Genomic DNA, 27518 nt, shown 5'->3' with positions numbered 1-27518 from the left:
CAGCAAAAAAAGTTTATAATGGGCAATTTTGAAAACTACAGCAATAGCCAGCGGCACCTTCTCTGCGGCAGCATGAGCACCATCTCTGGTCTTCCACACAGGCTGAGGTAGGCAGATCAGGTATCTACAGACAAGATTGTTCGTTCTTATTGGTTGCACATGCAAAGATATTTGATTACTTCAAAGAGTCTTACAAGGCAACAGGCCTTATATTCTCCAAAAGGTGTTCTCAACTACTTTACAAGGAGAAGTTTGTGACTGTTTTATTTGCTATACATGGCACCATCAGATCAAGGTGACAGATACAAAAGGTGCAGTAAACGGAAGTCCAGCACTAAACACAGGTGACAAACACCTGTCCAGATTCTGCAGTTGTGCAGTGTCTTATATAACCAGCATTTAATAGGTTAAAAAGTTTATTCCAATGTCTAAGGCGACTTCCTATATTGAAAAGGTTAAAAATGAGGTAAAACTGTCTGGCTGTTGAACTAGTGCAAACTTCATTTCTTCCCAAGTGCTTTGTCCAGGTTGTTCTTTATGGCGTCTAGGAAGTCTGTGGTGTTGACGAAATGTTCATTGAGTTTGACGCTGCGGAAAGAGAACAGCTATGAGATGGAAGCTCAACTTCTAGGACTTGACTAGAGATTGGAAGCATTAGACACTCACTTGCTTAGACCATGAATGCAGCCAGCCAAGTCTTTTGTCATTACACCGCTCTCAACCGTCTCAACACAAACCTTCTCCAGTTTCAAAGAAAAGCTGCAAGAAAGAACATTCACCTTAAAACCCACATTGGGGCAGCAGGACACTGCAGAATGTCAGACATTGATTGCTACTGCACATGGCCACCAACAGAAAATACACAATTTATAGACCCCACAAGTCATAATATACTCCTTTCACATGAAACTATATTTGTGCTACCCAGCAATTAAGCGGAGGATGTCAGATTTCTCAAGAGATATACGTGTTTGTATATTTCTTCCTAACAATTGGCTGCTAAATGACAACATTGAATATTCAAACTATGGTTAAAACAATTAGAAAGGAAATATTCAGATGAAGAAATGATCAGACACTTTAACCAGTTACTGCAACTACAAAATGAAGTGTACCATTGTTTAATTAAAAAAAAATTAAGCTTTATTTCTCAATATTTTTTACTCCACGAATCTGAAAACCTGATGTCACCAAGTGCTTCATTATTCAACATTAGGCAGCACAGACTTGGCATTAACTTATGAAAGTGCCCACCTTTCTACCAGTCAGCATTGAACTTTGAGTTGTTGGGATCCCACAGACTAGAGAGTGATAGCACAACCCTCTGTGGCCCTTCTTGGAGAGATCCTGGTCTTTCAACCCCCAGTGCTCTGGTGGACTTCACTATTGATTACTGTACAGTAAAGGGTATATGCACACCAAGTATTTCCAGATTTTTCTGCACAAGAATCAGCGTTGTCAGGATAAACACCAAAGTACAAGTGGTTTTTATTCATTTGGATGGTGGAAAAAAAAAAAAGAAGCTTTGATTGTTCAAATATGCAAGGAACAATATAAGCAGCGTCTGCACGAGATTTCAGAATCTCATTTACTTTGCAGGTACAGTAAATACACTATTGTTGCACAGCAAAAACACAGATGTGAACATGACCCAACAGCTTTGCTAAGTAGAGGGCAGCACTGGTAGTGGAGAGGGATCCTTCGGTGCCACCAGTGCTTGTGGGATACTACAACCCAGAAGTTTAGCCTTGACTTTTTTGGAAAGTTGGGCTCTCATGTGGCAGTAAGGATGCTTTTATTACAATAATCACCAGTCTACAGCAGTTTTATGAAGTCATCCCCGAATTGGTGGTCAGTACTTCATTTTCGCGACGTAGCTTAAAACAAGTTCAAGAACCTGACAGTTCAATCACTGAACTGCACATCACAACTTGTTGTCCCATAAAATATATTGGAAAGGGTCAGTATTTTCTTAAGCGTTACAAATGAAGCAGCGATTTACAATTGTCACAGACCACAATTTGTTCTCAGACAAAAATCAAAGAAGAAAGACATACTCAATTAGATCCTGGTTTCCATCCAGCTTTCCTCTGTGTTCCAAGCCCCGAGTCCATGCAAAGATGCTGGCAATGGGATTTGTACTTGTGGGACGACCCTATATAAGAAAACAAAAATATGAAGGCGGCTTTCAGACCAGACTACCTTGCCTCCCCCAAAGAAAGTCCCACAAGAGAATTACAGTAGGAAACTCCCTCCCTGGCATAAATGGATATTACAGTCAGACTCTAGAAGTCACGTTAATGCATGGAACTGCACCTTCTGATGTTCCCGGTAATGACGTGTAACAGTTCCATGTGCAGCTTCTGCCTCAATGGTTTTTCCATCTGGGCACACCAGGACAGATGTCATTAATCCAAGGGAACCAAATCCTGAAAGAAATGAACCACATTTATTACTATACAGTGGGCCATAACTGGACAGCCATTAGCTCATCAGCACAATAGTAGAAACACTGCCAATCCCCATTAATATTCCCGACTCCCCACTCTAGCAACACCATGCATGGCGAGTGTCTTGAGAGAATCACTGAAGCCACAATTAATATTTTTTTTTATTATTATTTTTCTGATTTATTCCATGATGCTTTACATGTGAAAAAGGGGCAAATATAGACAAATACAATAAACATGAGCAAAAACAAGGCAGACAGGTACACAAGAAGGGAGGACCCTGCCTGCGAGGGCTCAGTCTGCAGGGGATAATATCCGGAGCAGCAATCAGGTCAAACAAGAGACAAACGCCTTTAACAGTCCATGCAAAACAGATCACCATACAAACGCCCATGTAAAACTGTTTTAGGGTCTGTGCACACAAGTATTTGGTGTAGAAAGTTCTGCATCTCTTGGCAGGAAAACCACAGCTTATAATACGCAATTGTGATTTTTTTTTATTGCATTTTTTGGTGCAGATTTTTCCCCACTCATCAGTATGTGGGAAATGTGCAGCAATAATGCTGAAATAATTGACATGCTGCAGATTTACATCTGCAGGTCACAAATAAGCAACGTGTGCACGAGACTTCAGGAATTGCATTCACTTTGCTGACAACAGGAAACCCATTAAGGTTTTGTATAATAAATACAGGAGTGGTGACGTGTTTATCACCCACTCCTGGTTTTGGCTTACAAATACTGAGGTAAAATACTGGCCAAATACTGAACATGGCCTAAGTCCCATGCTCTGAGGAGGTGCACAGCGATTCATGATTTAAGCAGTTGTCGGGCTTAAGCTACAAATCTGCAGTCACAGAATGCACAAGCTGAGGATTCTCTGCCGGGAGTGGGCGATCATATGACCACAAGTATGTACTTTACATACTCCCGGCCAGTCTGACTAGATGAGAGCTTAGACAACCGAGAAGTAAGGATTCACAAGTCTGCAGACCCGACAACCCCTTTAATACTCGGCTTGCTGCTCATGGAGAAGAGTGTCTCCATAGCAGTAGTCAGTCTTTACAGACTTGTGCCTCAGATAAGTGTCAACTTTGTACAATAAGTTTTATTTTTTCTATAATAGCGATAAAATTGCCTATGATCTCACAAAAACATTATGAGCAGCTCAATAAAGGTCAGAATAACATTTGAGGCAGAGTAAGTCAGTCAAGCACAAACACAAGCTTACCTTGAGCAAGAATATCAGACTGGACATCTCCATCATAGTTCTTACAAGCCCAGACAAAGCCTCCAGAAGACTTGAGAACTTGAGCTACCATATCATCAATCAGCCTGTGCTCATACCAGATCTTCAGTTTATCAAACTGTGGCTTATAATGCCTAGAAAGGAAACACCGTGCCTTCATGTTAACATGAATTTATACAACATCAATCAAGCCAAGGATATAAATGTGTATAAAAGACCAAAAGTTACAGAAGCGTCCAACAGCAACTATTTCAAAGTAAATAGCCAGTAGGATCAACGCTCCTAAGCAGTCTATATTGGTGTGTAGCCCAATAAAATTATATTTTTATATCTGCAATCCGAACTTAATCCAGAGAAATTCACAACTCTTAATATATCCTGTTACAGAATATGGGGAGGACACTGATCTGCATGAGAATCTGCCTCCAGAGATGAGAAACGCAGCGTTACCAGCAAGACACGTAATGACTGACAGTCACCTTGAGTGGAGGAGACCAGGTGCAATTACATACACTTCTGTAGCTTTCATGCCATCCATCCCATCCACACAGGCTGTGAGATCAGACTGCAGATAGAAAGTTTAATAAAATGATACCTTGATAGGACCTACAGTCCCATATAGACTGCTTAGGAGAGTTGATCCTACTGATATTCTATGTACTTAGGGATGTTTAACTGAAGTCATGGCCTAGATTTGACAGCATCTTGATTTATTGCAATGTGTAAGTGCCCAATACATAGCAATACTGTAGATTTATTGTATACGCACTTCTCAAAGATCTCCTGGAAGATGTCCTTGAACCTGCCATCATAAGCCTTCAGTATGGTGTTCTTTGTGCTCATGTACAGAGGCCATTTCTTCTGAATAGCATACTGGAAGCAGCTATGTGCAAAGCCAGAAATAGACTGTAAACCAAGCACAAGAAATTAACAGTTTATCTTCAGAATTTGTTTTTTTCTTATCAAGGGATAAAGACCAAAAAAAAACAAAAATCCCCTAACCAGAATTCTGAGAATGTTGCTGAACAGACAGGGATGCAGTGGCTGCAGAATGGAGGGTACCAAGTATTGTAACAGTACAGTCATTTACATTTGGAGGGTTGCTTTAACCCCTTCACAACATGTCCCGTACTAGTACGGCGCATGTCGTGTCTCCCCTTTGATGTGGGCTCCGGCGGTGAGCCCACATCAAAGTTGCGACAGGTCAGCTGTTGTGCACAGCTGACATGTGCGTGCAATAGCAGCGGGTGAAATGGTGATTCACCCGCCGCTATTAACCAGTTAAATGCCACTGTCCAACGCTGACAGCGGCATTTAACTACCGCTTCTGACTACATACATTCACCCCATCCTAAACAAAGAGAAATATAAACCTACACATTTCGTATCACAGAGTTCAGATTTTCCTGATTTATCAATAAAAAAAGCATTAACCTGATTGCTAAACAGTGTAGTGAGAAAAAGAAAATTGAAACGACAGAATTACGTTTTTTGGTCGCCGCAACATTGCATTAAAATGCAATAATGGGCGATCAAAAACATATCTGCACAAAAGTGGTATTAAAAATGTCAGCTCGGCACGCAAAAATAAGTCCTCACCCGACCCCAGATCACAAAAAATGGAGATGCTACGGGTATCGGAAAATGGCGCAATTTTTTTTTCCCTCTCTTTAAGAGAAAGTTTAATTTTTTTCACCACTTAGATAAAAGAACCTAGACATGTTTGGTGACTATGAACTCGTAATGACCTGGAGAATCATAATGGCAGGTCAGTTTTAGCATTTAGTGAACCTAGCAAAAAAGCCAAAACAAAAAACAAGTGTGGGATTGCACTTTTTTGCAATTTCACCACACTTGAAATTTTTTTCCTGTTTTTTAGTACAAGACGGTAAAACCTATGGTGTCGTTCAAAAGTACAACTCGTCCCGCAAAAAATAAGCCCTCACATGACCATATTGACGGAAAAATAAAAAGTTATAGCTCTGGGAAGGAGGGGAGCGAAAAATGAAAATGCAAAAATGAAAAAGGGCTGCGGTGTGAAGGGGTTAAGGATCTGTGTAGGTTGGACATTCTTCGATCACACCCACCCTCACTTGACCCATTCTTTGTCTAGCTTTTGCCCCATATCACTTCTCCCCTATGCCTCAAAACTACTGGGACACCAGGTCCATCTTGAACTGTCCTCCCAGTTCTCCCTCTTCAACCACTTACAATCTGGCTTCTGACTGCACCATTCCACTGAAATTGCCCAGACTGAAGTCACCAATGACCTACTAAATCACCAAATCCAAGCAACACTACTGTCCTTCTACATCTGCCTTCGACACAGTGGATTATTCCCTCTTAATACAGATTCTCATTTCTTGGCATCACATACTTTGCACCATCTTAGATCTCATCATACCCAACAGATTGTACATTCAGAATCTCCCACTCACTAATCAGTGCTCATAGCTATGATGATGTAATTTTACCTAGAGGCGATCTGACCATCACCTATGTAGCCGAGGCAATCAAATTATGGCAGTTTCTAGCCTCCCAATGAGACTATTGAAGCATGCCAAAAAATTTTTTAAAAGTGTTTGAAACTTTTATATTTTTTTTCATATTTTAATCACCCCTTTCGCCCCATTCAAAAAAAAAAAAAAAATTCAAACCTACACATTTGGCATCGCCATGTCCAGGATCACAAGATCAATAAAAAAAAAAATAAATAAATAACCTGATTGCTTAACGGCATAGCGGGAAAAAGACAACACCAGAATGACTTGATCGCAATAACAGGCAATCAAAAGATCGTATCTGCACTAAAATGGTATAATTAAAAACCAGCTCGGCCCACAAAACATAAGCCTTCACTATGGGAGGCTAGAAGTTGCCATAATCCGATCTGATCGACTGTATGTAGCAGAGCCGATCGCCCGTTTGCAGTAGAATTGCCGACTTGCTATGTGCGCCGACTGGGTGGTGCTCCTAGCAATCCAGCAGTGAACCATAGAGGTCTGCACGAGACCTGCATGCCTTTGGTGACCCAAAATTACATGATGGGGTCACCAATGGGTGGGATTTCCAGAACGATTGCCAGAAGCGTGCGTTAAATGCCACTGTCAGAGTTGGTCAGTGGCATTAAGTGGGTTAACAGCTGTGGGTGGGTCACAATTCCACCTGCAGCTGTAAGAGCACATTTCAGCTGTTCAAAACAGCTGGCGTGCCAGGAAAGATGTGGGCTCACTGCCAGAGTCCACATCAAAGGGGGAGACATGACATGCACCGTACATGTACGGCACATGTTGTGAAGGGGTTAAATACATGAGAGTGCAGAGGACAAATACTGTTACTGTGGTAGAGGAGAGAATCATGCCCATACACTGCCTGTAGGCCGGAGGTCACCTTGAGGCTATGTACACGTTGCGAATTGGTGTGAAAATTTTTCCACATTGTCTTTGCGGCAAATCTGCAGTGCGGATTACCTGCGGATTTTGTAGATTTTGTGCAGACTCCACCTGCGGATTCCTATTGAGGAGCAGGTGTAAACTGCACAAAGAATTGACATGCTGCGGAAAATACAACGCAGCGTTTCTGCGTGTTTTTTTCTGCAGCATGTGCACTGTGGATTTTGTTTTCCATACATTTACATGGTATCAGGGCCACCATCAGGGCATTACTGCCCTGACTGGCGTATGGGGCCCGGTGGGCAGAGGTGGCCCGCATCAGAGGCTAGCAGCTGCTGTCAGCCACAGCGCGCACATCGCTGGCGTCTGAAGTCATGTCAGTCGCCGGCGAGTGAGCTTCAGTTGCGTGGAGAGCTTCGCCACAGGAGCACGGCCAGGTAAGAACATCATAATAGTAATATTTGAGAGTGGCGATCCTGGAGACACTGGGGGCACGACTGGAGACACGTGGCATGATTGGAGACACGGGGCAGGATGAAAGACCTGGGGGCAGGATTGATATGATGGAGACTGATTGGGCAGGATGTGGAGATCAAATGGGGCAGAATGGATACTCATGAGGGCAGGATGGGAGAACATATGGCTGAAGCCAGGATTGAGATACACGGGGCCAGGGTGGGGGATATTAGTATTACCATAGGGGCTAATTAAGAGACATTATTACTGCAGTGATGCATTTGTTTTATTTTTTTTGAGGACACCTAATGGGGTGGCGGTCCTGTTACTGTGTAGAGTGACACTGTCGCCTTTTTTCTGCATGTGGTGTAATGCAGAAGTTTGGAAAAAATAAGTAGTGTGTTCTGCAAGTGGAGCTCAAGATAACTTATTTCCTGCAGAGATGAGCCCTCACTGGAAGAGGTGATGGCGGTCTGTGCTGGATAAAAGATGAAGGACTTCACCTAGAGACGTCACTGGTGAGTCAGAGTTACCTATACACTGACACTATACACTGTATACTATATACAGAGCTCCTGTGTATAATGTCACCAGTGATCACTATTACCTGTACACAGACACTGCATACTAAAGTACAGATCTCCTGTGTATAATGGCACCGATTGTGATTTTTTTTTTTTATTACTGATAAGCATTGTAGTATTCAGTCACTATGTGGTGGTAATTTGTGGTCTGGTCATGGTGTTGTGGTATTTGTTCCTTGTATGTAATATTATTGGTAGTTTTAAAAATTGAAAAATAAATAAAAATATACCCAAGTTGTATTGCATATTTTAACATTTAATAGGTTACAGTAGCATAGGGCCCGGCCAAAAGTGTCTACCGTGTTATGGTGGCGGCTTAAAAAAAAAAATCTTTTGGCCAAAACAAAAGCTGCCGGCTATATGCGTGATCTGGTGATGGGAACTGTTAATGTGTGATTGGTGAGAAGTGGAGTTATTCCAAGAGAGAGCAGTGGGACTGGACAATTCGAGGGGTGGAGCGTGGGTGGAGTCTCGGGGGGGGGGGGGGGGGCCTTAAAAATTTTGCCAGTATGTGGCCCCGAAATTTCTAGTGACAGCCCTGCATGGTACAACACATGGAAAACTGCTGTAGATCTACAGCATCAAATCCGCTGTGGATCCGCAACGTGTGCACATAGCCTGAAGCTGCAGCCTACACAATGGCAGGTGCATGCATAGAATATCAGCCTTGGCATCGCTTTGACATCAGTGCTTCACTCCACCAGGACACCAACAGCCAGCAAGTGCCATCAGGGTTAGGAGTGTATACATTTTTTTATTTCAATTTCTGCTGCAGTATAACATTTTTTGCGGGAACTCAGGCATATTTAGCACATATGGGGGAATGATTGCCATTGTATATGAATTATGGCCTCAGCATTCATAACTGAAAACATAGTAAATTGAAATCTACACATTACAAATGATCAAAGTGATGGTGAAACAGATGTGTAGATGTCTGGACAATGCTGGGCTCACAGGTGCCAGTGTTATCAGCTATACACCGCCAGCCTCAGTATATTAGATCCTGTGGCTGATTGGGAGGGCCGGTACAACAAGGCCTTGATGTAGCCCCACAGAAGTCACAGGGTGCTTGAGCCAACGATCCTGAAGTGCAGTTTCTATACAGTGCACATTTATTCTGAAAGGGTCTCCATAGTATGTAAATCACATTTTAAATTTGGGTCTTGAAAAATGTAATCAAATGTGATGAGCACCCAAGCCAGTTTTGCTTTGATTTTCAGTCACTGGTCATTTACCAGTGATACAGGTTGATTTAAAAAAAAAAAAAAAAAAGTATTTTTGTTGAGGCACTCAAGGCATTGTAAAGGGGAGCTCAAGGGGTTAACTTTAGTGGGGTCACCATTACTCCAGGGCCACATGGAGCATTATTAGTCGTCAAGGGCTTTATTACAGTATAGGGGCACCCGGAGTATTGTAACTCACAGGCAGCATTACTTCCTTAAGAATTTGTTCACATGTCCAGTTATGATCTGTTGGAACAGATCCAGCTGAAATCAGATGGCAAAAAAAAAAAAAAAAAAAAAGTGCAAACAACTTTAGTTTTTAAAAAGAAAGTTGATTTATGTTGGAGCAGTTTTACTGAAGTCTATGGATCAGCTAGCCATTTTTTTTTATTTTTTATTATTATTTCTAGTAGATGCAGTAAGCAATAACCAGATCTTTACAAATTGAAAGAAGAAAAGTAGATTGCTTTTAACAGATCAGTTTAAAATCTATGGAAAAAAACAGATCCAGCAGATCAGTTTAACAATGGCTTGGAGTAGGACAACATGTATAAAAAGTTTTATCATGTGATCAAAATACTACTTGCCTAATAATTCTGCACGCAGTGTACAGTGAAGAGCCATCATTACCTCATCGGTGTTGTACATTCCCATGCCCACGCCTCCAGCAGGAAAGTCATACACTTCCCATTCCTTAGCTGCTGAGCCATCAGCTGGATTGAACACCATCTTGAATTTTCCGGCTCGATCAACAACGAAGTCTGAGGCCTTGTACTAAAACAAAAAAAAACACACAAAAAAAAAGCCTATGCATGAGAAAGGTCCTTAAAGATAAACCAACATTCGTAAGGCATGAGCCAATGAAGACACTTACCTGATCACCATGTGCATGTCTGCCAATAGTGATGGCTTGTGTCCATCCAGGCACCAGGCGTGGAATGTTCTTGCAAATAATTGGCTCACGGAAGACTGTTCCACCCAAAATATTCCTGATTGTTCCATTGGGACTCTTCCACATCTTCTTCAGCTTAAACTCTAAAATGTAAGAAAAAAATATTTGTATCAGCACTGGTGACTTATGCAGAAAGTTTTGCTACTTAGTAGGTGCTTGAAGCAGCTTACACACTTGCTATAAGCCACACCAAGGTGCTGCATTTTCTCCAAGATCATAAACTGAAATTTCACTTAAAATGGTGTTCATTGGTGCCTCAGAGAACAAGTGCCAATATTTCCTGCCTTTATGTAGCGTTAAGTGCAATGTTCAAGTTACTAAAGAACGAGTCAGGTCAGCTGTTTGCCAAGCACACCACTGGATGGCAGTGTGCACCTTCATAATTCAGTTAAAGCCTCACAGGACTACACATGGGGGAGATATTGGAAAGGAACTGCTTAGAAAAGGTTCTCAGAAAATCTATTGTTAAACAGGAAAGATATATATCTCGGTACTGTGCTAGCCAGTAGATAGAAAAATATTTAGAATTGAGAGTCCTCAGTGGTTGATACCTTTTAATGGCTAACTGAAAAGATGGTAAATTGCAAGCTTTCGAGACTACACAGGTCTGTTCATCACGCAAAGACTAAAAGAAATTCTGAAGAATATTTATCACATTTATGAACAACGTAGCACAGGAAAAAAAAAAAAAAAAAAAGGAAAAACTGGATAAGACAGGAGACTTGTCACCTGTCTTATCCATGGTTTTTCCTTTTTTCTGTGCTATGTTGTGCATAAATATGTGATTCTTCAGAATTTGCTTTAGTCTATGCCTGATGAAGAGACCCGAGTAGTCTTGAAAGCTTGCAATTTGTTACCATCTTTTTTCTTTGTAAAAGTCAGACTTATGCCACATTTTGGCAGTTTTTTTTTTTTTTAATAAAGTTTGTAATATGGAAAAACAAAAAAAAAAAAAAACAGGATTTTTAGTTGCTTACCGTAAAATCTGTTTCTCTGAGCCTTCATTGGGGGACACAGGAACCATGGGTGTATGCTGCTGCCACTAGGAGGCTGACACTATGCAAATAAAAAAGTTAGCTCCTCCTCTGCAGTGTACACCCTACCGACAGGAAGTAGGATATTCAGTTAGTGAGAAAGCAGTAGGAGAAGCAACATGTAAAAGAATATAATAATCTTTATGTATAACGCGCCAACAAATTCCGCAGCGCTTTACAGTTTAACAGTTTCAAACACTCAAAGAGTGTTCAAAGAACTCGAATGTTAACAGTATAACACAATAAACAGAGCTGTTCAACTTGGGAGGGAGCTGTGTCCCCCAATGAAGGCTCAGAGAAACAGATTTTACGGTAAGCAACTAAAAATCCTGTTTTCTCTATCGCCTCTCATTGGGGGACACAGGAACCATGGGACGTCCCAAAGCAGTCCCTGGGGTGGGAAAAACAGACTTCCATCAGGTCCGAGGACTCACCACTGCCGCCTGCAGGATCCTTCTGCCTTGGCTGGCATCCGCCAAAGCGTAGGTATGGACCTTGTAAAATTTGGTGAACGTGTGGATGGAAGACCAGGTTGCCGCTTTGCAGAGCCGTAGGGCGGAAGCCCTGTGGTGCACCGCCCAGGAGGCACAGACTACCCAGGTCGGATGAGCCCTTATCCCCGGAGGGGCACTCTGTTCTTGACCCGGTAGGTCTCCAAAATTGCCTTTCTGAACCAGCGAGCAATAGTCGCCTTGGAAGCCGACAGGCCTCTACGCGTGCCATCAGGAATGACGAAAAGAGAATCAGTCTTCCGGAAAGCGGACGTTCTATCCAGGTAGATCCTCACTGCCCTGACGAGGTCCAGCATGGTCAACGATCGCTCCAGAGGATGAGTCGGAGCTGGGCAAAAGGAAAGTAGAACGATGCCCTAGTTGAGGTGGAAGGTGGTAACCACCTTAGTAAGGAAGGAAGGCGGAGACCTGAGGACCACCTTGTCCTGGTGGATGGCCAAGGAAGGAGGTCGGCGAGAGAGGGCCGCCAACTCGGAAACGCAGCGGATAGAAGTGATGGCCACAAGAAAGGCCACCTTCCAAAATAGAAGGGACAGGGGAACCTCCCTGAGAGGCTCAAAGGGGGAAACCCTCAGAAAGTCCAGTACCAGATTTATATCCCATGAATCCACAGGGGCCCTGAACGGAGGGACAGCATGGGCCACTCCTTGAAGGAAGGTCTTCACCTGTGGCCGAGAAGATACAGTCTTCTGGAAAGGATGGAGAGCGCAGAAACCTGCCCTTCAGGGAACTAAGAGCAAGGCCCGAATCCAGACCAGCCCGAAGGAAAACCAAAATGGAAGGCAAGGAAAGGGACTTATGTAAAAAGTAGTTGGACTCGCACCAACGGAAATAAGCCTTCCAGGTACGATAGTAAATCCTGGAAGGCGAAGGCTTCCTAGCCTGGATCATGGTGTGAATCACCCGATCCGAAAGGCCGGACGTTCTTAGAACTGCGGTATGAACAGCCATGCCGTTAAACTGAGCGACCGAGAATTCGGGTGGCAAATTGTACCCTGAGAGAGCAGATCGGGCCTGTCTGGAAGGTGCCAAGGAGCGTCCGCGAGAAAATTGACGATCTCCGCAAGCCAAGCTCTCCTGGGCCAGTCCGGGGTAATCAAAAAAACCGGCACCCCTTCCGCTTTGAACTTTTCCAACATCTTGGGAAGTAAGGGCAGGAGTGGGAATAGATAGGGCAGCACAGACTGCAACCAATGAATGGCCAAAGCATCGACGCCACCTGCGAGGGGGGGGGTCGCGAGACCTGGAGACGAACCGAGGCACATTCCTGTACCTGTCCCCCATCGAAGACAAATCTGATGGAAAACCTAGGGATGCCAGGGCCATTCCCCTGCCGCGAGACCCTCGTGGCTGAGGAAGCCGGCGGCCCAATTGTCCACGCCGGGAATATGCACCGCGGATACATTGCCTCTGCCCAGAGGAGGAACTTGGATACCTCGGCCAAGGAGCTCCGAGTCTCCCCTAGAAGGTTGACATATGCCACCGCCGTGGCATTGTCCGCTGGATTCGGATAGGAAGACCCCTGAGAATCCTTGCCCAGGGACGAAGGGAGAGAAGGATGGCCTGAATCTCGAGGACGTTGATCGGTAGAGAAGACTCCTGCGCCGACCAACGACCCCGAACAGTCAGGTGGCGAGACACCGCGCCCCAGCCGAGCAGGCTGGCATCCGTCATCACCACCCGCCAGAGAATTCGAAGGAAGGACCTGCCCTGGGGGATGAGAGGTGACGTCAGCCACCAGTTGAGGGACCGCTTGACCCGGGAAGAGAGTAGAATCGGACGATCCAGAGGGAAGACAGACCTGTCCCACTGTGACGGAATGGCCTGCTGAAGAGGTTGAGAGTGAAATTGGGCGAAGGGAATCGCTTCCAATGTAGCCACCATTCTCCCCAGAACCTTCATGGCCGATTGAACGGAGAGAAGCCGAGGACCTGGAGCAAGCGTACGTCCTGACGAAGGATGGATCTCTTATCTTCGGGGAGGAAGACTTTGGTCTGACGAGTGTCAAAGAGCAAGCCCAGAAAGACGAGGCGCTGGGAGGGAACAAGACAGGATTTCTTCCTGTTGACAAGACACCTGAAATGGGCTAGAGTGTGGAGGACGATGGAGTGGCTCTCATGAGCCTAAGAAAAGGACGGAGCCTCAAGATGGCTATCAGCGCCGCCGTGATCTTTGTGAAGACAGAGCGGTTGCGAGACCGAAAAGCAGGGCGACCAACTGGGAATGCTCCCGATGTACCGCAAAGCGCAGGAATCTGTGATGTCCTGGGGATATAGGGACATGAAATTAGGCATCCGGAACATCTATGGAGTAAGAAATTCCTATGCCGAAATGGAAGTGATTACCGAACGAAGGGATTCCATTCCGAAGGTCGCAGACAAACCCTTTTATTTAGTAACTTAAGAACCGGGATTGGTTTGAGTAGAAGCCTGTGAATCCTTTTCTTTCTGGAACGGGAACAATTACCTCCGCGCTGAGGAGAGAGGTGATGGCTGCAAGGAAACCCGGAATCAAGTCGGGTCTTTGGAGGGCGAGATTCAAAGAAACGATCCCAGGGCTGAGAAGCGAAATCAATTTTGTATCCCGAGGAGATCGCTTCCCTGACCCATGCATCCTCCATCGCCATAAGCCAAACGTCTTTGAAGAGAGGAAGGCAACCGCCTAGCTTGGGAGATGCGCCGGGATTTCAGTGAGAATCATGCCGATGTACATCTTCCAGGTGTAGACCGGGTGGATCTTCCTAGCATATGAGCCAGGAAGAAGTGGACCCAAAGGAAAACTTCCTATCCTGGCGCGCTTGCGACCTCTGCTGTAGAGGAAGAGGTCGGCGAGGTTTGGATTGGGGGAGAAGGGAACTTGTCCCCCCCGGTTGTGTCCTTAATAATTCGGAACGGTCTGGAACCAAAAGACGTGATCCCTGAAAGGGCAAGTGGTAAGTGCCCTCTTAGAAAAAAAAACAGGTCCGCTTGCCAGGCCTTAAGCCAAACTGTCCGGCGGATGGCCACAACATTGCCGGATGCCTGAGCTGCACGAGACGCGGCATCCAGGGAGGCAGAGACCAAATACTCGCTCGCATGAGAAATTCGGTTGCTAAGCTCCGCTAGCTGATCTGGTTTGGCCCAGTCAGAGTGCCCTGACGGAGTTGCTTTGCTCATTTGGCCACAGACCTTGAAACCCATGAGGAGGCAAAGGTCGGGCAAAGAGTGGACGCAGCCGCTTTGAAGGCTGACATCGCAAAGGATTCTAAATGCCTACCATTAGATTCCTTCAAAAATGCTGCACCAGGAAAAGGGTCGGACTGTGTAGTCTGGAGACTGGCGGGCCCACGAATGAGCTGTCCAGTTAGCGGTGCTCCGGGGAAAAGGATATAACACGCCGAGGCGCTGTCCTCCTTGAAAGCATCTGGCCGGATTCTCTCTCTCTGTCCACCAGCTCCTCAAACTCAGAATGAGGAGCGAAAACTTTGGAAGGTGGTTTGGACCGTCTAAACGAAACCGCCTGATCTGCGGGTTCCGTAGCGGAGTCTTTGATGCAACAGGCCTGGTTAGCTGCAGCAATGAGGTTCTGAACCATATCCCTGCTAGTGATTTGGTTAGAATCCAGCTTCAACACATCTTCCGAAGGTGCAGCCAATCTTAGTAGACTCGGACAGAGCCTCCTGTGATCTGCTGGCCACAGCAGAAGACGTCAGGGGCAACCTATCCAGCACAGACACTAGGGTCTGAGACACTTGGGTGAGAACGCAGGGATTGGGACAGAGGAGACCCACCCTGGGATAGGGGACTCACTCTCTCGGACAGCAGGGGTGTCCAGGGCAATAGGCACCGCGGAGCCATCGCAGTCCTGACAGAGGGAGGGAAATCTGCATATGTAGGGCGTACATACAATGTGACGTACCAAAATAGCAGAAGAAGCAGGAGGACAGGAGAGTTCTGCCTTAGAATTAGACATAGTGCCAGAGGGTTAGGGGACGGAGGCAGAGGGAAGTGTCAGTCTGATGTGAAGAGGTACTCAACAGATGTCCTGTAGCTTCCAGGCTGTAGAGGAGCAGGTCTTGCAGACAGATGCACCGCTGGATGCGGCGACCCCTGGCGACGCCAGAGGGACCATGAGATGCGGAGCGCGATGAGTTAAAATCCAGATGCCGAGCAGCGGCGTAGAGGAAGGGGAGGAGTCAGCTGAGATGGCGCCGGACAGATTGTCGGGCGGGAGAAAGCCCGCCCGATTAAAACGGAAGTGGGCGGAGCGCGGCACCGGAGGTAGGCCCCGGGAAACGCCGGGGCCTAAATTATAAGCCGGCGACCGCCGGAAGTAACCAGCGGTGCGGGCGCAGCCCGGCTAAGAGGCGCGGCAGCCGCCGCATAGAAAGGGGAGCGCTGCCGCCGGAAGCAGGCCCCGGAAAAGCCGGGGCCTAGATTAGAGGCCGGCGGCCGCTGGAGGTGACCAGTGGAGCGGGCGCAGCCCGGCTAAGGCGCGGCAGCCGCCGCATAGAAAGGGGAGCGCTGCCGCCGGCGCCGGAAGCAGGCCCCGGAAAAGCCGGAGCCTAGATTAGAAGCCGGCGGCCGCTGGAGGTAACCAGCGGAGTGGGCGCTGCCCAGCTAAGAGGCACGGCAGCCGCCGCATAAAAAGGGGAGCGCTGCCGCCGGGGTCTATATTAGAAAGCGGCGGCCGCTGGAGAGAACGGCGGGCCGCGAGCAAGCTCCTAAAGGGTACGGCCCCCCCAGGTAGCCGCGCCGCAGGGTGAAAGGATGCGGCCGCAGACAAGGCAGTGTGACTGCCTGTAAAAGTGCGGCCACCGAGGGGAAGCTGCCGGACATCAGGGCAAACGATAGGACTGTTCTGCCAGAAAAAGTGCCCGCAGTAATAGAAGTGCGGCCGCAGAAATAGCAGCGAGGCTGCCTGTAAGGTGCCGCACCGCACAGTAAAGATGCAGCCGCAGAAAAGGAAGGAATCCACTGCCTGTAAGGCGCCGTGGGAGAGCTGATTAGGGGAAAAAATACTCACCTAAAATCCCACGCCGTCCGGTACTAACCTTAAAGTGTGGAAAGTATTAGACGTCCGTGGAGCTGGAGATGGACGTCCTCGTCTCCTCCAACCGACAGGCTCTGGTGGGCGAGTGGGTGGGGGACGGAGCCAGGACCGGACTTCTAAGCACGCTTGTGTGCTAGGCTCTTGGTCCTGGAGAGGGATCTATGAGGATACGGGGTGGCAGTACACGCCGTACTCATAGTCCGCATAATGGGAATACATGTGTGACTGCTCACCCTGTATCCCTCCGGAAACCTGAAAAGAAACGACGCACATTGAGGTAGATAAGGGTCTAATGAAAGACCCGTGTCCACCTCCTACTGACACTAAGCTAAACTGAATATCCTACTTCCTGTCGGTAGGGTGTATACTGCAGAGGAGGAGCTAACTTTTTTATTTGCATAGTGTCAGCCTCCTAGTGGCAGCAGCATACACCCATGGTTCCTGTGTCCCCCAATGAGAGGCGATAGAGAAAACAACAATTCTTGCAATTTTTACCATGACAACTGACTTTAAACTAAACCGTCCTTACAGTAAAGGTACCTTCACACTGAGCAACTTTAGAATGATAGCGATCCGTGACGTTGCAGCGTCCTGGATAGCGATATCGTTGTGTTTGACATGCACCAGCGATCAGGATCCTGCTGTGAGATCGCTGGTTGGAGCTAGGAGGCCAGAACTTTATTTCGTCGCTGGATCACCCGCTGACATCGCTGAATCGGCGTGTGTGACGCCGATCCAGCGATGTGTTCACTTGTAACCAGGGTAAACATCGGGTTACTAAGCGCAGGGCTGTGCTTAGTAACCCGATATTTACCCTGGTTACCATTGTAAATGTAAAAAAAACAAAAAAAAAAAACACACTACATACTTACATTCTGGTGTCTGTTGCCTCCCCTGGCGTCAGCTTCCCTGCACCGTGTCAGCGCCGGCCGTAAAGCAGAGCACAGCGGTGACGTCACCACTCTGCTTTACGGCCAGCGCTTACACAGTGCAGGGAATCTGACGCCGGGGACGCGACAGACACCGGAATGTAAGTATGTACTGTTTTTTTTTTACATTTACAATGGTAACCAGGGTAAACATCGGGTTACTAAGCGCGGCCCTGCACTTAGTAACCCGATGTTTACCCTGGTTACCCGGGGACTTCGGCATCGTTGGTCGCTGGAGAGCTGTCTGTGTGACAGCTCTCCAGCGACCACACAACGACGCTGCAGCGATCAGCATCGTTGTCTATATCGCTGCAGCGTCGCTTAACCTGCGGAGGCGCATTCCCAGGAGCTTCAGTCCACATTGCGGTGGGTACCATTCGGTGGTGATTTTTTGTACAGCTGCATCATTGGATCTACTACTTATTGTGTAGTTTGGCAGCCCTAGGTTCTTTTACTCTGCACTGTCAATTTACTAAGTATCCCGGGGACTGTAGTCTGTGGTGTTTTCTCTTAATCGCCGCAGACAGCTTGACTTCCCACTCCAATGGGTCCTAGTCACATATAGCCACATTTATTTTGTTATACTTATTTTTTAGGTTAATTTCACCATTTTGATTATTTTTTCTGTATTATGCTTGGCAATATGTGACCATTATACTCTGTGGACCGTTTTTCCTGGGCACGTGCCTCCTGTTTTCTCTGCTGCGTCCCGTCCTGTGGCGCCATGCCTCAAGTCATTTTTTATACACTTGTTGTATTTTTAGACTAATAAAGTTTATATCTTTTGATACTTTTTTGGCCGTTAGTCATCTTTTTCTCTTCATAGCGTCGCTTAATGTGACGGTACCTTTAGTTTGCCTGAAGGGCAGGATTACACAGGCTGATAACAGGATCCACCATAGCTGACCCAGCTCCCTTCACAATTACCTTTGCACATGCTAATTAAATGTTACAATACAAAAAAAGTTAGGTGGCTGATGTGCAAGGTTTTTTTTTTCTGTTTTAAATACATATGATAAAGGAAGAATTACAGTAATTTTTGTAAAATACATTTAGCCCTGATTGAAAACATTTTGTGTGATGAAAACTTGACTTTAGTTATGTGTATTTTTTTAAAATGCTAAAATAAATTGGCCACTAGGCTAACACTTCCTATTCAGTACATAGGACTCTTCTGCAGTCTTAACTTTTCATTGTAATACTCAATACACAGCCATTCTTCACCTTCATGGTAGATGCACGGTGATCACCTCCCCCTCGCGACAGTCAATGTCCTTAGCTTTAATTAGTGGGTGCCCAGTTTATACTTCCATATAGGGTCTGATTTAGACGGCTGCTTATGTCCATGCGAACAGAAAGCAAGATTAGCCCTGGTGGCCAGAGTGAGAATTGCAGCTCGATTATGAATATACATGGTTAGGAACACAAAAACCTGGTTTAAACAAACCAATCATTTTCTGACGACATCCTTAAAGCAGCATTTATCTATTGTCAATAACCAAGGCACTACACTTTGGATGAGTGTGCGCTCTAGGCCAACTCCATGTCACCCATTGTATATTTAGTACATAGCGAGTCATGAGAACACTGGGCGATTTGTAATTTCTCCTTTAAGCACCACTGCAGCGTTTTTAGTGCACCGCTGGAGTGGTACTTTAAGTGTTAGCAGGAACTTAGATGGGGGACGGTCTTATTTTCTAGCGAAAAGTGACCAGTTGGCAGCTTTAGGCTATGTGCATATGTAGGCTGGGTCCTCTGCAGGTTCTCCGCAGCGGATTTGATAAATCTGCAGGGCAAAACCGCTGCGCTTATCCCTGCAGATTTATCACGTTTTGTCTTGCGGTTTCCGCTGCGGGTTTACTCCTGCACTTGTTTTACTATTGATGCTGCATATGCTATGTTAAAAATAAATTTTAAAAAATGGTTATACTCACCCCCCGACATCCTGATCTCCTCAGGGCTGCACGCGGCGGTCCGGTTTTAAAGATGCTATGTGAGAAGGACCTTCGTGACGTCACGGTCATGTGACCGCGACGTCATCACAGGCCCTGCTCGCATAGCAACCTGAGACCGGACGGCCGCGTGCAGCACTGAGAGGTGAGTATATCATTTTTTATTTTCATTTTTTTTTTTTTCTCTAACACAAATATGGTTGCCAGGGCCTGGAGGAGAGTCTCCTCTCCTCCACCCCGGGTACCATCCGCACATGATCCGCTTACTTCCCGCATGGTGGGCATAGCCCCATGTGGGAAGTAAGCGGATCAATACATTCCTGTGTGTGCAGAATCGCTGCGATTCTGCACAAAAGAAGTGACATGCTGCGGATTGTAGACCGCTGCGTTTCCACGCAGTTTCCCATAGGTTTACATTGAACTGTAAACTCATGGGAAACTGCTGCTGATCCGCAGCTGCAGAAACGCTGCGGATCCGCACAGTGTGTACATAGCCTTAGCGTTTCATGGAGCTGTGTGGAGGTCACTGGTCAGTGTAAGTCTACGAGAGCCTTGTTCTGGTCTCGCTCTGGCTCTTACAGGTTTGCATTGAGCGCTTGTGATGTTGTTCCTGACTTCTGGTCAGTCAGTAGCTGTGCTCACAAGATGGTGACGTGGGACTGGAGCGGTGCTGAAAACCAGTGAGGACGCCGGGAGGGTATAAGACATGGGGCTTACATTTAATGTGCCACTCCAGTGCTGGAAAAAAAACAAAAAAAAAAAAAATGCTGGAGTGGTGCTTTAATGCAATTAACATACACAACATCATACCTCAAAAATAAGTATAAAACTATCTCCAGACCACCACGTTATGGTCCACTAGTGGTCACAGATGGAGATGGAACCGAGTATTTACCAGGATCGTAACGGCTCTGTAGCTGGAACAATTACGGTATTTTGGGTACATTTTATTTGGCAATTCACAATGGTTTACGAATTGTGTCAGGCTGCCATCTCAGTCCATAGTCTGGTACTGGAAAGAAGGACTTTCAGCTCCTTACAGTTTCCCTGTAACCCAGAGCGCAGACATGCTCTGCCATAGTGTGGATATGCAGCTAGTGGAGATAAGGAGAGGTCCAGCTCACAGGCAAGCACTGCTGGTTCTGGGAGATATAATACTGGAGACTTGGGATAAAACCGGATGTAAGCAAGGGCAGTGGGTTTATCCTGTGAGCTGGATCACTCCTCCACGATAGCTTGGTGTTACAGGAGTTATACGAGGCCACGTCTCTGCATTTACCACAGTAAAACAAAGGCTTCTACCGGCCATACGTCATGCAGAGTGTGGAGACAGTGTCCTCCCACACCAACAACTGCAGTAATTACAGCTGCTTTCAATGGACCAAAGCAAAGTAGTCTGGACCTTTGTAGGACAGAACCAGCTATGAATAACGTTAGTCGCTTGCATTTTTGGCCATACCACCGATAACCCTGTGGGGTGGGTCTGACCGGCAAAGTTTTCCACTGAAATAAAGCCAGCTAACAGAAAACACTTGTAAGCCACCCCAAGACCTAGAGCTGTCCACTCCGGAGGATTTATCATATGGGAGATCACTTTCCTGTTAATCACAGGAGTCAAATCAAACCTGTAAAAAGCAGGTAGAGCTCCCAGTCTGACAGGATACCTGGCTGTATACGTCATTGATATTAATGTGGATGGCAGGCAGTGTAGAGTGGGCCATCATACAGTCTAAGATAAGTCCTACTGCAAAATTTTCACAAGGAAAACCCCCCATTGACACTTACAAGGCAGGAAACAGAATTTAGGAAATGCCACAAGATTAAGCATCTTCCTTCAAAGTAGAAGTAGTAATGGTCACACTCCCACTTCAAGACATACTTTCCTGGAAGTTCTCTATTGTGGCAATAATCCAATATGAGGGCATAATAAAAAGGGAGTGAGTGACTTAAGATACAACATGTTTATTACCTTCAACTCTGGCCTCATCAGGAGTGATGGTGGCACACTTCACAGCAACACTGTACTTCTTAGTGGCCAAGGCAGAGTCAATTGTGACCTGGTCATTGGTTTGGTCACGGTATGGAAGTCCAAGATCAAAGTATTTTAGCTCAACATCAACATTAGATAGGATCAACTGAAAAAAATAAAGTTAAGAGTTAACTGCAAGCATCAAATTGCCGTTGGGGACAGCCTAGACCAGGGGTCCCCAACTCCAGTCCTCAAGGCCCACCAACAGGTCATGTTTTCAGGATTTCCTTTGCATTGCACAGGTGATGCAATTATTACCTGGGCAAGACTAAGGAAATCCTGAAAACATGACATGTTGGTGGGCCTTGAGGACTGGAGTTGGGGACCCCTGGCCTAAACAATGCTCTGCCTAATGACCAGGCCCAAAGTGCAGACAACTGGTCAAGGACTGATGTAGTTGGTGTAAAATTAACAATGTATCTTAGGAAGCCGGCACTGGATACTTGTCTGAAAGAGGGGAGCAAGTCACTGCTAGGTACCCCTCATCTACTGTGAGCACGAAGGAGGATTGGGTGTGTGACACCCCATAGAAGATGACCAATCCGTCCTACAGATACATTACACAGCTGCTGTGTATGAAACTAAAGGCAGTGGTATATTGTGCATTCAGCTGAACAGGATAAGTTTGGGAAAGGCACTGAGATATGCAGCAGCTTAAAGGTTGCCCACTACTTTTACTTTGATCTACCCTTAGGATAGGTCAATGTCTGATCTGCTGGGGTCTGACACCCAGGACCACCACCGATCAGCTGTTATTGGAAGTACTCACTTGCCAAGCTGCTACTTATAGTAGCCGCTGAAGGGCACTACACATCTGCTGCCCACCCATTGATTGGAATAGGAGGTGGGTGTGCAGTACCCTGCGGCTGCCACTACAAGTAGACTGAGCAGCTCTGCAAGTGAGTATTTCCAGCTGCCACCAGTAACCACTGACTGACAGGAGTGCCGGGTGTCAAACCCAGGCTAGTCAGACATTGATGGCCTATCCTAAACATAGGTCAAAGTAAGACTGCACACGTTCAGGATTTTTTGTGTTTTTTGCTATAAAAACCTCGATAAACGCTTAAAAAACGCATACATATGCATCACATCATTTATAATGCATTCTGCAATTTTTGTGCATATGTTGCGTTTTTTCCATGATAAAAACGCATTGCGATAAAAAACGCAGCATGTTCATTAATTTTGCAATTTTTCATGTTTTTACCGCTATTACATTGGGAAAGCTCTGAGGAAAAAAAAGCGAAAAAAACGCATGTGGATTTCCTGCAGAAAAAGTCTGGTTTTGTTCAGGAAAATTCTGCAGAAAATCCTGACATGTGCACATAGCCTAAAAGTAGCTTACAACCTCCAACATTGCACACAATTGTACCTTTTCCTTGATGAACTCCCAGATAATACGGGTCATCTCATCCCCATCCATTTCCACCACTGGATTAGCCACCTTGATACGTTTGTCTGCATCTACAAAATGGATGAAAAAACCATGGGCGATATAATTTTAGAAGTCAACCAAGGCTGAAGCAGAAGACATGCTAGCCAGGAAATCCTTTATTAAGCTGCTCATGTACATTTCATGCAAGCTAAAGCCTTTTAATGGGGATATTCCATATTCCAAAAGCTCGTACATTGCCGGACTGATACATTGTATAGGTTTAATACATAAGAGAGTTTCCTGGCTTCTAAATCATCATCAATTCTGTTTTTGACTGGGGCTTTGTGCACATCTGTTTTGGAGACAATGTCCCAATAACAGATCTGTCAAACCACTGGACAAAAACAGCAGCATGGGACACTATTAAGGTACCGTCACACACAGCAACTTTACAACGAAAACAAAAAACGATCCGTGACGTTGCAGCGACCTGGATAGCGATCTCGTTGTGTTTGACACGCAGCAGCGAAGCGATCAGGATCCCGCTGTGACATCGCTGGTCGGAGCAGAAAGGCCAGAACTTTATTTGGTCGTCAGGTCGGCGTGTATCGTCATGTTTGACAGCAAAAGCAACTATGCCTGCAATGTTTTACACGGAGCTAACAACCAGCGAGAACGATAAGTGAGTCGCCGTTACATCACTGGATCGCTCCTGCATCGTTCTGGTGTTGCTGTATTTGACGTCTCTACAGTGACCTAAACAGCGACGCTGCAGCGATAGTCTCGTTGTCTATATCACTGCAGCGTCGCTGAGTGTGACGGTACCTTTAGGTCTGCAAAATTAGACAATGATTAGACGGAAGACACTAAAGTCAGTTATCAGGAGAGTGGTGATTTTTGTTGTTTTCATATAGGTGCATATTGTGATTTTAAGATTACAGACTTCAGGAACATTCACACTGACATTGCATTCTCTTTTTTGAAAAAGACAAATTAATGTTCAAAACTTCAGCTGCATACACCGAAGCAGAGGTGTCCCACTAATTATTGGGTGTTCATTTTACACTAGAAAAAGCATCAGCAAAACTACAGTTCAAAAGTGGTTTTTGGACATTAATTCCATTTACAGAGAGTTACAAGCTTGTATTTACCAAATATTCTGGAAATGGGTTTTATGTAGATTAAATCTAGCCGCCTTACTCCTGTTTCCTTCAAAGCTTACGTCTCCAAGTCAGTGTTGGAGCTGCAGCGGCTCCAGTGTTTACTACTTAGACCACATACAGTGCCTTGCGAAAGTACTTGGCCCCCTGGAACTTTTTCAACCTTTTCCCACATATCATGCTTCAAACAAATATGCCAAATGTAAATTTTTGGTGAAGAAACAACAACAAATGGAACACAATTGTTAAGTTGAACAAAATTTATTGGTTATTTTAAGTTTTTGTGGAAATCCAAAAACTGAAAAGTGGGGCGTTCAATATTATTCGGCCCCTTTAACTTAATACTTTGTTGCTTCACTTTTTCCTGCGATTACAGCTGCCAGTCTCTTGGGGTATGTCTATCAGTTTTTCGAGAGACTGAAATTCTTGCCCATTCTTCCTTGGCAGACAGCTCGAGCTCAGGGAGGTTTGATGGAGATCGTTTGTGAACAGCAGTTTTCAGCTCTTTCCACAGATTCTCGATTGGATTGAGGTCTGGACTTTGACTTGGCCATTCTAACACCTGGATACGTTTATTTGTGAACCATTCCATTGAAGATTATACTTTATGTTTGGGATCATTGTCTTGTTGGAAGACAAATCTCTGTCCCAGTCTCAAGTCTTTTGCAGACTCCAACAGGTTTTCTTCAAGAAAATGGTCGTGTATTTGGCTCCATCCATCTTACCATGAATTTTAACCCCTTCGAGGCGCAGCCCTTTTTCATTTTTGCGTTTTGTTCCCCTCCTTCCCAGAGCCATAACTTTTTTATTTTTTCGTCAATATGGTCATATGAGGGCTTATTTTTTGCGGGACGAGTTGAACTTTTGAACAACAACATTGGTTTTACCATGTCATGTACTAGAAAACGGGAAAAAAAATTCCAAGTGAGGTGAAATGGCAAAAAAATGCAATCCCACACTTGTTTTTTGTTTGGCTTTTTTTCTAGCTTCGCCAAATGCGAAAACTGACCTGATATTATGATTCTCCGGGTAATTACGAGTTCATAGATAAAAAAAGACACCAAACATGTCTAGGTTATAAGTGGTGAAAAAAAATTCAAAACTTTGCTAAAAAAAAAAAACAAACGCCATTTTCCGATACCCGTAGCGTCTCCATTTTTCGTGATCTGGGGTCAGGTGAGGGCTTATTTTTTGCGTGCTGAGCTGATGTTTTTAATAATAGCACTTTTGTGCAGATACGTTCTTTTGATCGCCCATTATTGCATTTTAATGCAATGTCACGGTGACCAAAAAAAGTAATACTGGCGTTCCGAATTTTTTTCTCACTTAGTGATCAGGTTAATGCTTTTTATTGATAGATCGGGCGATTCTGAACACGGTGATACCAATTATGAAGGTTTTATTTTTTTATTGTTTTATTTAGGATGGGGTGAAAGGGGGGGTAATTTAAACTTTTATATTTTTTTGTCATTTTTAAAAACATTTTTTTTTAACTTGTGCTATGCTTCAATAGCTTCCATGGGAGGCTAGAAGCTGGCACAACTCGATTGGCTCAGCTACATAGCAGCGATCATCAGATCACTGCTATGCAGCCAAAATGCAGGCTTGCTATGAGCGCCGACCACAGGGGGGGCGCTCACAGCAGGCTGACATCAGTAACCATAGCGGTCTCAAGGACCTCTATGGTTACTGTCCTGACGCATCGCTGACCCCCAATCATGTGACGGAAGTCAGCGATGCGCTCATTTCCGGCCGCGCGGCTGGAAGCAGTAGTTAGGGCAGTAGGGCAGCACGGTGGCGAAGTGGTAAGCACAGCAGCCTTGCAGCGCTGGAGTCCTGGGTTCAAACCCCACCAAGAACAACATCTGCAAAGAGTTTGTATGTTCTCTCCGTGTTTGCGTGGGTTTCCTCCGGGTACTCCGGTTTCCTCCCACATTCCAAAGACATACTGATAGGGAGTTTAGAATGTGAGCCCCAACGGGGACAGTGATGATAATGTTTGCAACTTGTAAAGCGCTGCGGAATATGTTAGCGCTATATAAAAAGATTATTATTATTATTATTATTTTTATTATTAGTTAAATGCCGCTGTCAGCATTTGACAGCGGCATTTAACAGGTTAATAGCGACGGGTGAATCGAGTTTTAACCTGCCGCTATTGCGCGCACATGTCAGCTGTACAAAACAGCTGACATGTCGCGACTTATGTGGGCTCACCACCGGAGCCCACATCAAAGGGGAGATACGACATGTGCAGTAATAGTACGGCGCATGTCGTGAAGGGGTTAACCATCTTCTCTGTTCCTGCTGAAGAAAAGCAGGCCCAAACCATGATGCTGCCACCACCATGTTTGACAGTGGGGATGGTGTGTTCAGGGTGATGAGCTGTGTTGCCTTTACGCCAAATATATCGTTTAGCATTGTTGCCAAAAAGTTCAATTTTGGTTTCTTCTGACCAGAGCACCTTCTTCCACATGTTTGGTGTGTCTCCCAGGTGGCTTGTTGCAAACTTTAAACAACACTTTTTATGCATGTCTTTGAGAAATGGCTTTCTTCTTGCCATTCTTCCATAAAGGCCAGATTTGTGCAGTGTACGACTGATTGTTGTCCTATGGACAGACTGTCCCTCAGCTGTAGATCTCTGCAGTTCATCCAGAGTGATCATGGGCCTCTTGGCTGCATCTCTGATCAGTCTTCTTGTTTGAGATGAAAGTTTAGAGGGGCGGCCGGGTCTTGGTAGATTTACAGTGGTATGATGCTCCTTCCATTTCAATATGATCGCTTGCACAGTGCTCCTTGGGAAGTTTAAAGTTTTGGAAATCATTTTGTATCCAAATCCGGCTTTAAACTTCTCCACAACAGTATCACGGACCTGCCTGTTGTGTTCCTTGGTCTTCATGATGCTCTCTGTGCTTCAAACAGAACCCCGAGACCATCACAGATAGAGATCCACAATGAACTTCTGGAGTGAGTTTGCTGCACTGAAAGTAAAGGGGCTGGATAATATTGCACACTCCACTTTTCAGTTTTTGAATTTCCACAAAATGTAAAAATAACCAATAAATTTAATTCAACTTCACAACTGTTCCACTTGTTGATTCTTCACCTAAAAATTACATTTGGTATCTTTAGGTTTGAAGCACGATTAAGTGGGAAAAGGTTGAAAAGTTCCAGGGGGCCAAATACT

General features: G+C 45.4%; 1 protein-coding gene across 1 annotated transcript in view; it reads right to left on the bottom strand.

Moving 5' to 3' along the window:
- Positions 1 to 248: 248 nt before the first annotated feature.
- Positions 249 to 27518, bottom strand: part of IDH2 (isocitrate dehydrogenase (NADP(+)) 2) — a 38738-nt gene continuing 11468 nt past the window's right edge. The window contains exons 2-11 of the mRNA XM_069766181.1: positions 23169 to 23260; positions 21737 to 21902; positions 10232 to 10392; positions 9988 to 10131; positions 4469 to 4605; positions 3682 to 3833; positions 2317 to 2429; positions 2058 to 2155; positions 667 to 759; positions 249 to 588 (exon numbers count right to left, since the gene is read on the bottom strand). Coding sequence (XP_069622282.1) covers positions 501 to 588; positions 667 to 759; positions 2058 to 2155; positions 2317 to 2429; positions 3682 to 3833; positions 4469 to 4605; positions 9988 to 10131; positions 10232 to 10392; positions 21737 to 21902; positions 23169 to 23260 — 1244 coding nt within the window. The 3' untranslated portion in view covers positions 249 to 500. The remainder of the gene's footprint in view (positions 589 to 666; positions 760 to 2057; positions 2156 to 2316; positions 2430 to 3681; positions 3834 to 4468; positions 4606 to 9987; positions 10132 to 10231; positions 10393 to 21736; positions 21903 to 23168; positions 23261 to 27518) is intronic.

This window comes from Ranitomeya imitator, chromosome 4 (genome assembly GCF_032444005.1).
Source record: "Ranitomeya imitator isolate aRanImi1 chromosome 4, aRanImi1.pri, whole genome shotgun sequence".
Lineage (NCBI taxonomy): Eukaryota > Metazoa > Chordata > Amphibia > Anura > Dendrobatidae > Ranitomeya > Ranitomeya imitator.
This window is presented reverse-complemented; position numbering and strand designations above follow the sequence as displayed.